Source organism: Xiphophorus hellerii, chromosome 4 (assembly GCF_003331165.1).
Source record: "Xiphophorus hellerii strain 12219 chromosome 4, Xiphophorus_hellerii-4.1, whole genome shotgun sequence".
Classification (NCBI taxonomy): Eukaryota; Metazoa; Chordata; class Actinopteri; order Cyprinodontiformes; family Poeciliidae; genus Xiphophorus; species Xiphophorus hellerii.
The window spans coordinates 25516661-25531313 of record NC_045675.1 but is presented as its reverse complement, the minus strand read 5'-3'; the positions used below and the strand labels follow the sequence as shown (position 1 = coordinate 25531313).

The following is a 14653-nucleotide window of genomic DNA, read 5'->3' as shown; positions in this document are numbered from 1 at the left end:
TTTTATTTATGCTCCTGAAGAACAGAAAGTAGATTAATTGGACACTGAACAGAAAGTAGTATAAAAAGAATGGATAAAAACATTCTTTTGATTTATAGATTTTTAAAAGGGTTTAAAAATCTATAAATTCAGAGTTAGCAACAATTAAAACAGTTGTGATTTTATTAAATATATTTATTTCTTAATACACAATTTTTCACACCCTAAATGTACCCAAGTTAATCATCAGATCTCCCTCCACCCCCATTTTTTAAACAATTTGTAAAGCAATGCTTATTTTTTTATTTTCTTTACTTTAATTATTTATTAAACATTTTTCTTGGAAGTAAATCTGATTTTTTGGTAGTATAGTATGAGAAAATTAAGCAAAAAATAACAAAATAATATTGTACATTTGTAAATAAAAATTCTTATAGAAACTTTATGCTTCACATAAGGGTTCTGCAGCTTTTGATAGACAAAAAAAAAAATCCCGTGAAAGTTGCTTTTCATCGTGTTTAATCACTTTACCTGATCCTGAACAAAAAGCACTGTAAACGGTTTTTCTAGGCGGGGGCGGGACTTCCTGCTTTGCTCTGCGTCTAATTGGTTGACGTCCATGACTACCGGAAAAAACGTCGTATAAGAGGGAACATTTCAAATCGTGAACAAGAGGCGCTTCTGAGCAGCTGAGAGGATTTTCATTATATAAACAATGCAGCGAGCTGGGTCAGTATTACACATACCTTTTTTAAAAAAATGGAACATGTGCTCATAAATTTCGACCAGAGTTAGAATCACACTTGGAGCTTATTTGAAGTTTATAATTTTTTTTCCCCCAGAAAATGTCTTAACCTGCTTATTGTAAATGTCAGATTAGCTACAAGTCGTTAGCTACAATTACGGTTGGTAAACTGCCAACCTTCTTCTGTGATCCCAGGACCCATTTTCTAACAGTCTGGTGTTTAAAACTGTATTGAACAAAGATATTGTAAAGCTGTACTCGACTGGTGAGCATAAATTTAACTTCATGTTTTTGTTTATCGAAAGCAAGCGGCAATATGCGCTTGCTAGCTTACGGTCAGAATGACAAAAAGCTAGCGGTGATCCAGTCATATATCTCTGTTAGGATTTCGCTGAAATGTTTTTCTTAGCTTGTGTAATGGTCCACATGACGGTAGTGAATTGTAGTAGCTTTTGTTTTATATTAACTGGGTTACTCTGTCGCAGGAAAGGGAGGACTCCTCGAAGGCCCAAAAAGCCAAGCAACATAGAGAAAGATCCCGTGGGGGTATGTGACATTCTGCAGAAATCTGGAGGATTACATAGAGCAAAGTTAAAACGAGACGCTGCGTTACCAGCTAGTTGCTCATTTTCTGTTCCAGCTTTTCTTAAGTAGCTGATCATGTATGGAAATCTTCATCTTTTTTTTTTTTTTTGCCGTGACTTTAGAAGAGTGGTACCTAAACTCGGATAAATCGACATTAATGTATTCAAAATTCAAACGTATGGCATTTTACCAATAATGTAACAAAGTTTGTTATGCGGCATAAAATATTCTTAATAATTATATAAAATATATTCATCTTCAAAAATACAATGTATAGTTATTAGTGTGGCTACAGATATTCGACTTTGACAAATAAGCATTTGTTTACATACTTTATTTTTCCAAAAAGAACAGAACTAACATAAAACAAACGTATTCTCTTAGCTACACATTCAGATGATTGCGATTTATATTTGACATTGGGAATTGTTCTCTACATTTTACCTTAATAGTTGATTAGTTTAAAAAAAGGTGATATGAAATGTATATTGGAATACTTTGAATTACATTAAGGTAACATAGAATATATATATATATATATATATATTTTTTTTTTAAAAACTATTTATTCCAGGTTTATTGCCGCATACGTCCACTTGGTGGAGAAGATGAGGAATGCTGTGTTGAGATGATCAGCAGCTCCACCATTCAGCTGCATGCTCCCGATGGACTGAAAGCAAACCGCAATGGTGAATACAAGGAGGTATGTATGTTACATATGAATTAAATTATCTATCCCTCTTGTCATTATTTGACAAAAATGGCTAAATTGGACCTAGACTGTATATGAAATTACAGTCACTAAGACAGGGAGTGCAATATTGTATTTGAAATGACTGTCTGATTTTTCAAGTTCTATACATTCATGGGAAAAAAAAGATTATTTAAAGAGACGCTAAAGTGGATGGTATTGGACAGAACATTGTGATAAAATTAGGATTATTTACTATTATTTCAGTAATTATATGACTGAATGCTTTCCTAGTGCCACACCACCCTGGGCTATTTGACAAATAGCCCAGGAAAACATACAGGAAAAAACATACAGGAAAAAAGTATGCACAGCTAATGAGTTGTATAACCAAACATCAGCAACTGTCTCCACTGTAACAAATGTAACAGTTATTTTTTGAGTGTTTATTGGATGACTTTGCGTTTCCATTTGTCTCTCCTGTAGACACAGTACTGCTTTAAGAAGGTGTTTGGTATTAAAACAACTCAAATTGAGCTGTTTGAAGATGTCGCCAGGCCACTCATTGAGGACCTCATTCACTGTAAAAACGGTAGGTGAACTGGTACTCCAAAGCATTTTCTTAATAGTTAACAGTCATTCAGTTATGTAAAGTGTCAATTGTTTGCCCTTTGTCTACATTTGAGTCAATAAGATTTTTTCCTGTATGGACAAAATACTTGTTATAAATTCAGTCATTCAGCTCTAGTATATATATAAAGTAGATTACAAATGCCCAATTTCTTGGCTATTTGTTTAGTTACCTGTTTGAAGTGAGTTAAGAGTATATTTCTCAAGCATTCTGAAATGAAGCTTAAAAATAGAGTTTTTATGTTTTTGTGCTTGGTAATTATATTTTTTCATGCTCAAGAATAAGTTAACAGCAAATTTGATTTGACTTGGCCATTCCCAATATGGCCACCTCAACTTTCTTGTCTATAAAATGTGTGACTGTGTTGGCAGGTTTGCTGTTTACATACGGTGTGACAGGAAGTGGTAAAACGTACACTATGACCGGCTCGCCTGGAGAAGGTGGACTCCTTCCTCGTTCTCTAGACATGCTCTTCAACAGCATCGGGCCTTTTCAGGCCAAAAGATTTGTAAGATAAATAAGGGTTTATATGTTTGATCTCTCAAAACGTTCAAGGCAGATTTATTGAGGCGCAAGTGTCACTTTAGGTGTTTAAACCTGATGAGAAAAATGGAATCGAGGTTCAGAACCAGGTTGACGCTCTGCTTGAGAGACAGAAGAGAGACAACCAGCAGTCGGTTCCCAGAACGCCGTCTTCCAGGTATCTGGGTGGTTCTGGAATACTATCCTCATTTTTCGGCACTATAGTTTCTGGCTTATCAAGCTGGTTTCTTTTCATTTTTGAATAAATCGATTGTAGGCAGCGGGCGGATCCGGAGTTTGCGGATATGATCAACCCAGACCAAGCGTGTAAATTCGAGGGCGTCGACGAAGACTGCTGCTACAGCGTATTCGTGTCCTACATTGAGATCTACAACAACTATATCTATGACCTCCTTGAAGATGCTCCATTTGATCCAGTCAGACCAAAGTAAGACTGTTTAAAATGAGTTGATGCTTTTCTTCTTTACAGATGAGGTTTTTTTCAAACCTATAAGATCTAAATTTGACAAATGACCAATCCCTACTGTCGATAGGTGGCTCGATGGAAACACACCAGTATGGAACAAAGAGTTCATGTATGTGGCCCAGTAATGCAGATTAGCTCTTTAGTTTCCACCCCATTTACTGTTTGTCATACATGAACCCTGGCTGTAGCTGATTGGTTGCATACGTCGTTAGTCTGTTTCCATCCCTTTAACCCTCTGCCTGGTCTTAACAGTGATGACTCCCAACTAGCTCTGTGAGATATCTGTGGCTGTCCTCTTGTTACCTTTGCTCCTTATTATCACTGATAAGGACACAGAAGATGTCTCTGAATGGCTTGGATGCTGCTGTGCATACCTGGCGTGCTTGTTCCCCCTGAATGAACTTGTGTCTCCATAAACCTTTTGTTCCAACATCGCATAAAATGTTTGGTATTCAGCTTTGCAGCTTGGCTTACGAAAGCAGAGGATGATTATTTTACAGTGTTCATCTAACAGTTTTTTTTTTTTTTTGCCGTTTCATTATCACCACGTTTCAGGCCTCCTCAGTCAAAGATTCTGCGTGAAGATCAGAATCACAACATGTATGTGGCCGGCTGCACAGAAGTTGAAGTCAAATCCACAGAAGAGGCTTTTGAAGTCTTCTGGAAAGGTCGGTGAAGGTTTTCTGTATCAGTACAGGGGTTATGTCATTTTATACATTTTCCTTTCCTCAGAAATTGACTAGTTTGTAGCAAAATGGAGCATGTTAAACATCACTGTCTGTTTGTTTTTAATATTTTAATTCTTCTTGCCAGAATCTTGATGTTTCATATTGCAACTCTGTATTTGTTTAGGACAAAAGAAGAGACGGATAGCGAATACTGAGCTCAACCGAGAGTCCAGTCGCTCCCACAGTGTGTTCACAGTGAAGCTGGCCCAGGCACCTCTAGATGCTGATGGGGACCACATACTGCAGGTGATTGGCTGCTAAGGTTGTTTATTTTAATTTCTTATACTTAAAAACGTATATTGAGGAAGAGTTTTACAATTGACATAGAACGCTATTAAACAGGAGAGCAGTTAATTACCAATAATGTGCAAATGTATGCATTTCTCACACAAGTGAGGACAGAGATGTTAATTTAGGACTTGAGGATGTCGTATCCTACAGGATGACTTTTCTACCTTTCTTGAACTGTAAAAAGTAGAACTTACATAGTCGATTTGCTGCTCAAACAGGACAAAAGCCAGGTGAATGTGAGCCAGCTGTGCCTGGTTGACCTGGCGGGCAGCGAACGCACCAGCAGAACCAGAGCAGAGGGAAGTCGCCTTCGAGAAGCAGGTCGGTTTAAATCGTTTCTGCTCATTTCCAACCGTAAAAATAGAACTTCCACACAATGTATTAGAACAACCAAAACGAGTTTTTGCTTATTAGCATATGGAGTAGATTTATGGAATGCATTAAATGATGAGTTTGAAAAAAAAAGTAGAAATATAAACTAGCTTAAAAAATTGTTTAAAAAAAAAAGCTTACTGGGAAATATGTTAAGATGAGTGTTTCAAAGTCCATAAATGATATTAAAAAATGTTTAAGTAATTCTACGTTTAAAGATGAGAAAGTGAGATTTAAATGTCATGTAAGGTGGAAGTAATTTAAGTTTATCTGGTGTTTGGAGATTTAATTGTCTATAAGTTGATGAGTATGAAAGAGTTTGGACCTCATAAGATCTTGTGTCTTCTACCTGCTCCTTTTTGAACAGACGATATAAAATTGCATGTCAATTGGGCATAATAAGTTTTTAATTTTACTTTTTTCTTCTTCTTTCTTGCTTTTACTTTTGTCTGTTCGAAATAAATAAATGTAAAAAAAAAAAAACATCTTTACATCTCTTAAACATTTTCACAATTCATTCAATTCAGAGATTAATTTTTTTTTCTATGTTTAATCTACAGGTAATATTAACCAATCCTTGATGACCCTGCGGACATGTATGGAGGTCCTGCGTGAAAACCAGATGTGTGGAACTAATAGGGTTTGTATCTCAACACTGAACCATTTCTATCTCCGTTTCTGGTTCGCTACCTTGCTCTGTAACCTTTATTGTTTAAACTTTCTTTAATTTTCTATTCACTCTCTGATACCCTTTGTGTTTTCTTCAGATGGTGCCCTACCGAGACTCTAAAGTCACACATTTGTTTAAAAACTACTTTGATGGAGAAGGAAAAGTCAGGATGGTTGTTTGTGTTAATCCCAAAGCTGAGGATTATGAAGAAACCTTGGTAACGGTCTCCGTTTTGTACAACTCCTGCTTAACTTTGGAGTCTTTTCTGTATTTGGCAAAATGTTAGTTGCTTAGGTAGCATGCACAATTTAATGCTATTTTTAAAACATTTTTGGATTTAATTTAGCCTCCATTTGCAACCTCGCAGTTTAGTTTCACATAAGTGTTGCATTGTGTGCGCTGCAGCTGGTAATGCGCTTTGCTGAGATGACCCAGGAAGTGGAGGTGGCTCGGCCGGTGGACCGTCCGATCTGTGGCCTGACACCGGGACGCAGGCAGAGGAACCAGGCATTCAAAGATGAGCTGTCACGCCGACTGGAAGAAAGAGGAGGTCCTGTTAATGGAGGTAAACTACACCTCGAAATTTGTACTTCTCTGCAAATTAGAGCCTTATTACTTAAAATCATGTGGACTGTGTCGTTTTAGACTATCTTACTCCTTATAAAATAAACAGCAAAACCAAAACTCTTTCTCATGATTTAATGTCGTCTCCTGTAAAGATCCAGTTCAGCTGAACCAGCTCATTGAAAGCCTCCCACCACTGCCTCCCTGCGAGCTCTCAGATCCCTCTGATGATCAGACGTTGCCCCGTCTGATGGAGGTTCTGGAAAGACGGTACCGTATCCGTCAGAAGATGACTGAACAGTTCAACCAGACTGGTAGGATTTTTATTCTGTTAATCTACAGATCGTCATACGAGCGTTTTTTGGCCATAAATAACTATACAAAAAAATCTAAGCAGGAAATGTCAAGATGAATTATGCGATTTTTTTTTTTTTTTTTCTTCCAGCAAATAATATGAAGTACACGCTCCAGCAGTTTGAGAGTCAGTTCAGTTCTAAGGAGAACGTACTGCATGATCAGCGAAGCAAACTGGGGGAGAAAGACAAAGTCATTGCAAACCAAAGGACGGAGATTGAACGACTGGAAAAAAAATCCAAGACTTTAGAATACAAGGTCTTGATCTTTCTACATTTTGCTGAAGTAATTTGACATTTGTAAGTGAGGTCGACTTTGTCCTCACCCCCGATCCTCCTCTGCAGATCGACATCCTGCAGAAAACGACAGAGATGTACGAGCAGGACAAACGCTCTCTTCAGCAGGAGCTGGAGGGCAGAGAGCAGAGGCTGCAGAAGGAGTTGGCAGAGAGGAGGCGCATGGAGCAGCGGATGCAGGGCATGGTGACGGACACCAAGCTCAAATGGGAGAGGGAGTGTGTAAGTAGAACAACATGGATGCACCAACATACACTGGGTTTCTAACAGGGCTAACAATGCTGACTTAATATGACTTATGAGTATATCTGCCAAACTATTGAAATTTTTTTTTTGCATTTCTGTAAAAAAAAAAAAAAAGAAGAAAAAATCACTTTCTTTTTAAACATAGACATGTCCGGATAAGTTTTTGATTTTTAAAATGTAAAGTAAAACTCCTAGTACAAGAATAGGATAACTAAGTTTTTTTTAATTATTATTTCTATTGCAGTCGCATCATGTCCAGCTTTTATAAACCTTTTGGTATTTAATCTCACTGTAGAGATTGGCAAGTAGGTACTTTGTGATTTATGTAGATCAACACAGTTAATTGTAAGATCTGCCTTAGTTAATTGTAAGTTCTCTTGTTTTTTCCATTTTGAAAAGTCTAAAAATGTAGAAGTTCCCAGATGTTACTAGTTCACTTAAAAAACAACAAAAAAGGTAAAATAATTACTTAAATGAAAGCAGATCAACCAATTTATAGGAACAGGGGATTTATTTCCATTGAATGAGGGGAAACTTTAATTAGAGGTTAGACCTTTCTAAGTTTTTGTTGTGAGATTGCTGTTGCTATAGCAATGCTATCAAAAGTGGAGGGCACTGTAAAACGGAAGGTCAAGCTTGTGTTGGCAACTGATAACTGCAGTGTTTTCAACAATTGTGACATTTTGTTTGTTCACAGTGTTGACATTCGGAGAAAAGTGCATGCTCTGTTTAACGGGTTAAGAAAATGAGAAACCATTAAAAACAGTAGAAATCTGAATATTAGTTTTCCCAAAGAGACATTTTACCAATTATTTCAGTACCACTACATTTTTAGTCAGTGATCATAAAAAAGCAAGCTGTCTTTACCGATACTTGCAACCATTAGATACTCAACAGAAGCAGATGGCAAGAAACAAAAATGGATGTTTTTGCAGGTGTTAAAGCACATCCTCGACCTGCATCTGAGTTGTCAGTCTAATCTGTCTTTAGACTGACAACTGTGAAATTTCTTAATTTTGATAAGTTTAATTGCCCATGAAATCCAGTTCAGTAGAAAGTGTGGATTTCAGCCTATTGATTGACGCGTCTCTAGTTATGATGTTGGGCGATTTGGGTATAATTTCCTCATCAGTGTTGAATCAGCGAACATACGGCACACGGTTATTGATTCACTCCGACTTACCCCCAATCTAAGATTTAATGGTTAGACGGGTATGAAATGTCTTTTGAATATGCTGATAACTCGTAATCATTTCCCAATTTGTATTTGTTTTCTTTTTAGGAGAGGCGAGTGAACGCCAAGCAGCTGGAGCTGCAGAACAAGTTGTGGGTGAAGGACGAGAAGCTGAAGCAGTTAAAAGCCATCGTGACGGAGAACGGCGGCGCTAGCGGCGGTCCCGCGGAGCCGCCAAGGAAGCCGGAGAGACCCTCCAGAGAGAGGGATAGAAACGTTGCTGAGAAGCGCTCAGCTTCTCCTACACCTCTCTCTGTAAGTTTGTTATTTCACACTGGGACTCCACTAATCTCTATTAACTTGACACAGTGTGGCGATTTTGCATGCCACTAATAATTATTGTGATCCAGTTAACTGGGATACGCTGCTGTCCACACCAGCTGTTTCTGTTGTGTGTGTGTTTTGTCGTTTGTGTATTTCTGCTTTCCTTTAATTCATGCCACTCATCACACCTTACCTCATTCCCCGACTTTGCAGGATTTAGGCCAAACGCCTCTCAGCCAAAACCGAGCCAGTGTTAGGGGAGTTCAGGACCCCGTCCCCACCTCCGCTCCCTCCTCCTCATCCTCCTCTTCCTCATCCTTTCCCTCGGTCGCCTCCTACATTTCAGATTGGGAGCAGAGGTTCCCTTTAGACTCAGGCAGCCAGTCTAGACAACCAGGAACGCCCCAGTTTGGCAGCAGGACTCCCACCCCATGCCACGGCGCCAGCAGTGTGGGTCGCAGGAGAGGCCGGCGCTGGGCCCCAGAGACTGAGGTCCCTCATGCAGCGTCTGTCTATGAGCTAAACAAAGAGGCAGGCACAAGGGTTAGTGTGTTAGTAGCTGTCCTAAAAAAGTATTCAACGCTTCGCTTGAAGCCTGTAGCGTCGGCTTTGCCTTTGTGTAGAGCAGCTACCATGGAGTGTGCTTGTTTAGTAGAAACATTGGCATAGACTAGAATTCCTGCTTTCTGCTCTTGGAGACGTAGATCTTTGAAGCTTTCGTTTGCGTCATCTTTCCCTTTATGACTGCGAGCTACTTTGCTGTTTCTGCATGCTGCATCCCAGAGTAGTTTCCTTTTTAATGTCGCACTGTTGACTTTAAGATGTGTATTTAATAAAATAAACATCTTTCTGGTAAGTAGCAATAGCAGCATCACCAGAGCTTCTTGGAAGTGTATTACATACAGTACATTATTATCATTTTTGTAAAACGGATAATTCAAAATTGGAGTGCAGATAATGACCTCTGTAGCTTCATCTCTGTTAAGGAATTTGGAAAAGTGAAGATTTTGGATGAAAGCTGAAAAATACAGTTTTGGATATTACATTCCAGGCGTCATGAATTCACACTTGGCATGCAAATAATATATTTAGACTGTTGGATTTTATGACTTCTAGTGTTGTGCAGCTCTAGGCCTGAGATGGTTCAGTTCAATCTGAGTGACGCCAAAAAGCAAAGACAGTTGATAAGACTATCCATAAAATGATGCATGTCTGCTCTCGCTCAAATTTTCCTCTAAAACGTTAAGTCCAATTAAATAACACTACAGGGTTTTTAAAATAAACAGCAACATTTCTTTTCAGACCAGAGTGTGTGACGTAGTGATCATACCCAGAAGCAAAGCTCCACCATCAACACTTTGAACCAGAGATTTTGTCAAGGTTGAATTTTGAGTAAAGTGACAGTTACAGTCCTGGGAAAGTACTCATTTGTAGATTTATTTACTTTTTGTCACACTTGTTATTTACCATCAATCACATTTTAAAACAATAACTTGGATATAGAGGAAATGTAGTTTTTAAATTAAAATCTCATTTGTTAAGGAGGACAAAACCTATCCAGACCAGCCTGTCTCCCCAATACAGCGTTTGCAAGAGTTGGCAGTGACTCTTTGTAGAATCATTTTAATTCATTCAGATTTGAATAGCCTGGTTAAGGTAATTCCACAGCATTTGAAAAAGATTTAAGGGCAGTCTTTGACTAGGCCACTTCAAACCCCTCCCTGTTTCTTTCTTTTTTTTTTTTTTTTTTGAGCCTCTCAGAGGTGGACGGTGTATGATGTGCTCAGTTTCACACCAATTGTAATCTGGCACACTTTTCAGAAAGTTCCACTGTTCAGTCTCTCCAGTGCACAGAATAAGTGTTGAAAAATTGCTTTCCACCACATCATGAATCTATTGTAACGCATACAAAATTCTGTGTCATTTGCTCTTGGAATAAATAATTTTGGCTTGTTCCTTTGCATGCTAACCATTCTTTAGTTTAGTGATCTTTGCTCACTGAATCTCACTCTTGGGAAATGTCCTGTGATTAGAGGAATGTATTGCTGATTTTCTGGAATTGCAATTGGAATGATTTTCACACAAATGCAACAAAATCCATCTACTGATGCCTTATTCTACTTCCAGCAATACTGTTCTTTTCACAAGAAGTTGACCGCCTTTCATGATCAAGCTTCCCTGCTGACCACTGCACACTTTTTAAAAAAATGGATCACATGTAAATAACTGATTTTTGTTTCTCACTTTGGGATCACCAGACGGTTCCTCCGGTTCATCCAATGCACAGGCGCTCACACTCCGCGGGTGGGGAGAAATGGGTAGACCACAAACCGGCCTCTAATTTGGATCTAGACACTGTAATGCAGCCAATCATACCCAATGCGATCAAGGTGTCGACCCCGAACGAGAAAGCTCTGTCTAAATGCCACAAATATGTGCTTAGACACCAAGAGCTTGCCTCTGACGGGGAGATCGAGACCAAATTGATAAAGGTAAAACTACTTGATTTCCTTAACTTGACATTTTTGTGCATGGATTTGACAATTCAACCTATTCACATCTGGCGAAACCTTCCTTATTGGGGTCTTGATTTGATTAATAATCGGCCTGTCTTACTACTTTTTCCGACAGACTGGTACTCATATTGATTTTTTTTTTTTATTATTACTATTATTTTACTCCAACAGGGCAATGTTTTTAAGACCAGAGGTGGAGGGCAAGCAGTGGAGTTTACTGATATTGAGACTCTAAAGCAAGAAGACCCAACAGCACCAAGGTAAAGTCTTTGACCCAATGCGTTGCGCTACACTCCGTCTGTTTTAATGGCTGCTGAGCATCAAATTCTTACCATGTTGATGTGGTACATAAAGACATGTTCAACATCCACCTAATTGTTCCAGTCTTTTAAAGAATGTATTTGAAAACTGTTGAGTTTTGCTTTGTCCAAGTTGCTAATAGAGACACTTCGTGTTTTGTTTGGCTTTAGTCGCAAAAGGCGATCCGGCTCTAGAGAGGGACCGGCTCAAACAGACGACATTGAAAACAGGGTAAGCGCGAATAAATGTTTGAGCTTACTGATTTTTGTTTTATAAATATTTAGTATATAATGCTGTTCTATGCATATTGTTGTTAGAATAACTTTCCCTCTTTTTTTTTTTGTTTTCTCCCTGTTAAAGCCTCCAGTGGCAAACATCAGTTCAAGCCATGGGTATCAAAAGTAAGCAAAACCATGCATCGATTGTATTGTAGTTTATCATTTAAGGTCAAAATCAGTTTTATTAATGTTGTTTTCCTTCTAGACGGAGAAGACCTTAAGGTGCTGCAGAGGTTTTTTTCTTTTTCTTTTCCCTACACACTCAAACTGTTGCCTGTCAAATCAGTAAAGAGGGAACTATGCATCTGACAGCTGTAGAACCTTTCTGCTATTCCTGATTATATTAAACTTTACTATGGTGCAATTATAATTTAATCATCGCTTAATGATATATAAAGTGTTATTTGTTGGACTTTTCCTACAAGTAAGTGCTTTTTTTTATTGCTCTTTAAATGCTGGAAACTCTTCTGCTTGAAGACTGAGAGGTGGTTAATGACCACATACGTGCTGACTGATTGTACCTTGTGTCTTTTGTCTGCTTTATGCTGCCACCCAAAGTATCTGTGCTGTGGAAATGTTTTTATTTTTGTTTAGTTTTTTTGTCTTTGCTTATTTTTTTTTTCCTCACGTCTTTTGATGTATTATATGTCGAGGTGTTAATGTACGCATCTGATCGCAAAAAACTATTTTTAGGATTTTCAGCACGTGGACCTGCGGATGTAAAAATGCTGTGCTGTCACGCAGTGCAGCTGACCCCCTCTAAATAACCTTTTTTATCTTTTCTAAACAAGTGTAGCACACTAGGAGTTTTGGTGGCATTAAATTTATTTGGACACCATGTTGTAATTACTATTCTGTCCTCAAAGAGTGATTTTAGTTTTATTTTCGGACCTCGAGCCATACCGGGCTTGGTTGGCATGGTTTTAACCTCGTTTGGAATGGTTTCAGGACTGAAAGTAAAGTGGAGTAAAGCGCCGTCACATCTGTACATGCAAATGTATTGGAAATGGTGCAAAATTAATTGCGAATCAAAATTAAAAAAAGTTTTTTCAAATTTATTGTGAAAGGTGAATTTTCTTTAATTGCACTAATCTTGATTTTTCAGAGTAAAACGACAAACCTGTTGGAACAACAATCTTAAAGTAGCTATTTTTCTTTTAGTCCTGAAGATTTGACATTTTGATGAGTGAATAACAGAAATATGCATCTATCAGGTTACACATTTATACTAGTGAAAACAAGACATGGACAACTAATTTCTACACGAGGTAAAATGTGTTCTAAACTACTTGCATTTGTTAATTTTTTGAGTTGCTGATGATTAGTCATGAAGGTTTTTCTTCTCAATAAATACATGCTGAGGTTCCAGTTTATAGTATTGGAAGATTTTTCTTGAAATGTTGAATCTTATGCAACTCAAAATAAATAAATATATATATATATACTCATACTCAATTACCAGGGAATAGAGTACGTGTAGAGGCTGAATTAACTGTTTTTCCAAGTTTGTTTTGCTGAATATACAGCTTTGGAAAAAATGAAGAGACCACTGCACTGAACCCCATTTGGTTACTTGACCAAATATTGATTTCTATACTCTTCCCTAGTTAAAACATTAGTATTGAAGTTACTAAATGAATCATTTTTTTTTTTGCATTATTTGAGGTTTGAAAGCACTGCATCTTTTTTGTTATTTTGACCATTTCTCAGTTTTCTGCAAGTAAATACAAAAGTTTTGCTTGGGATTTCAGAGACATGTTAATAGAATAAAAGAACAATGTCTATTCCCAAACGTATACCTATAAAAAGTCAAATCAGAGACACTGATCATCGTAAGTGGTCTTTTTCTTTGAGAGTTGTGTATCAGTAAAACATACCCTGGAAAAAGTGATAAAAGAAAATAGGAAGTTTTTACATCATTATCCTGGAAAAGATGAACTGGTTCATTCACTGGTAGAAGCTGACAAGGTAGAGGTCAAACTCATTTCCTTCTATGTTTTTGAGCTGAGGGCCCCTTTCAGGTTCAGTGCACACTTGTTTATGCAGCCTATTCATGTTTTTGTCTGTCAGCAGGGAAGAAAGGTCAAATGGAATCACATGATGAGGTGTAAACATGGCCTCGCTGCTGCTTAGAATAATGTCGACTTGCATCGGATTGCAGAAACTGATGGATTTAGTTGTCTGTAAGCCTCTGAACAGCAGATGGCGCTACATACCTGCAAAACCCCCCATCCCAAAACTCTTCTGTTGTACATGATTATTTGCTTCATATCTGATCTTCACTGTAATTCTTCTAAGCTGTGAAACATTTAGCTTCGTGTTACTGTAGGCCTGAGCTGAGGCAATAGTGCATTTCCCGCCCGCCTGTTAATTGACAGCCGTTTCCTCCTCCTGCCGTGTCTGATTCTGATATCATTTCACAGTGAGTGCCTGGACAACCTGGCTGATGAGGTCACTGAGTTGGCGTGCTACATTTCTGCCTGGAAAATGAGTAGTCATTTACGTGTCCCGAAGTCTGAAATCGCAGCCATTTCACTTCACAGCAAATGAAGCTGAAAAGTATGAGCTCTAATGTGCACTTTGCAAGTTGACAACAGAAGGCATTTCTACCGCTGGAATTTGCAGAACCTTTTTTGTTTGTTTGTTTTCAATCATTTAGTTTAGTTTTGTATGGACTCGCTATCGTTTTTCTATTACAAATGTTAGGTTCTATTTTCTTCCACTGCCATTGAATGTTGCTGTGTGAAACCTGAGACAATGAAAGCACTGTAACTAAAGTATATTTTCCCAAACTACTCCGTCCTCACTGGCCTCAGCGGTGATGTGGATTCTGTTTTGTGGGCCGTCCACTTTGCAGAGCGGCTGGAAGTGGTCTGAATGTGGGGAAACGGCTATCGGCA

General features: G+C 38.1%; 1 protein-coding gene across 7 annotated transcripts; it reads left to right on the top strand.

Moving 5' to 3' along the window:
- The first annotated feature begins 382 nt into the window (after positions 1 to 382).
- LOC116719013 (kinesin-like protein KIF23) lies at positions 383 to 12809 on the top strand. Of its 7 annotated transcripts, XM_032561357.1 has the most exons (24): positions 383 to 708; positions 1210 to 1270; positions 1884 to 2012; positions 2487 to 2592; positions 3003 to 3139; positions 3219 to 3331; positions 3431 to 3601; positions 3708 to 3749; positions 4196 to 4308; positions 4493 to 4614; positions 4878 to 4980; positions 5592 to 5671; positions 5799 to 5918; positions 6107 to 6266; positions 6421 to 6579; positions 6711 to 6877; positions 6964 to 7137; positions 8444 to 8650; positions 8873 to 9202; positions 10918 to 11151; positions 11347 to 11435; positions 11646 to 11706; positions 11836 to 11876; positions 11959 to 12809. In XM_032561357.1, exons 1-24 carry the CDS (start codon positions 695 to 697, stop codon positions 11972 to 11974), a joined length of 2949 nt encoding a protein of 982 aa, XP_032417248.1. In that variant the 5' UTR covers positions 383 to 694; the 3' UTR covers positions 11975 to 12809. The 7 variants fall into 7 exon arrangements, with proteins under 7 accessions (XP_032417248.1, XP_032417250.1, XP_032417249.1 ...); XM_032561359.1 differs by lacking the exon at positions 10918 to 11151; XM_032561358.1 differs by lacking the exon at positions 3708 to 3749 and having other exon boundaries at positions 384 to 708.
- The last annotated feature ends 1844 nt before the right edge of the window (positions 12810 to 14653 follow it).

Bases quoted from the DNA above. Each gene is read 5' to 3' on its own strand.
- LOC116719013 (XM_032561357.1), top strand. The intron at 4,309-4,492 runs GTCGGTGAAGGT...GTATTTGTTTAG, and splicing joins TTTTGAAGTCTTCTGGAAAG to GACAAAAGAAGAGACGGATA. The intron at 11,436-11,645 runs GTAAAGTCTTTG...GTTTGGCTTTAG, and splicing joins GAAGACCCAACAGCACCAAG to TCGCAAAAGGCGATCCGGCT.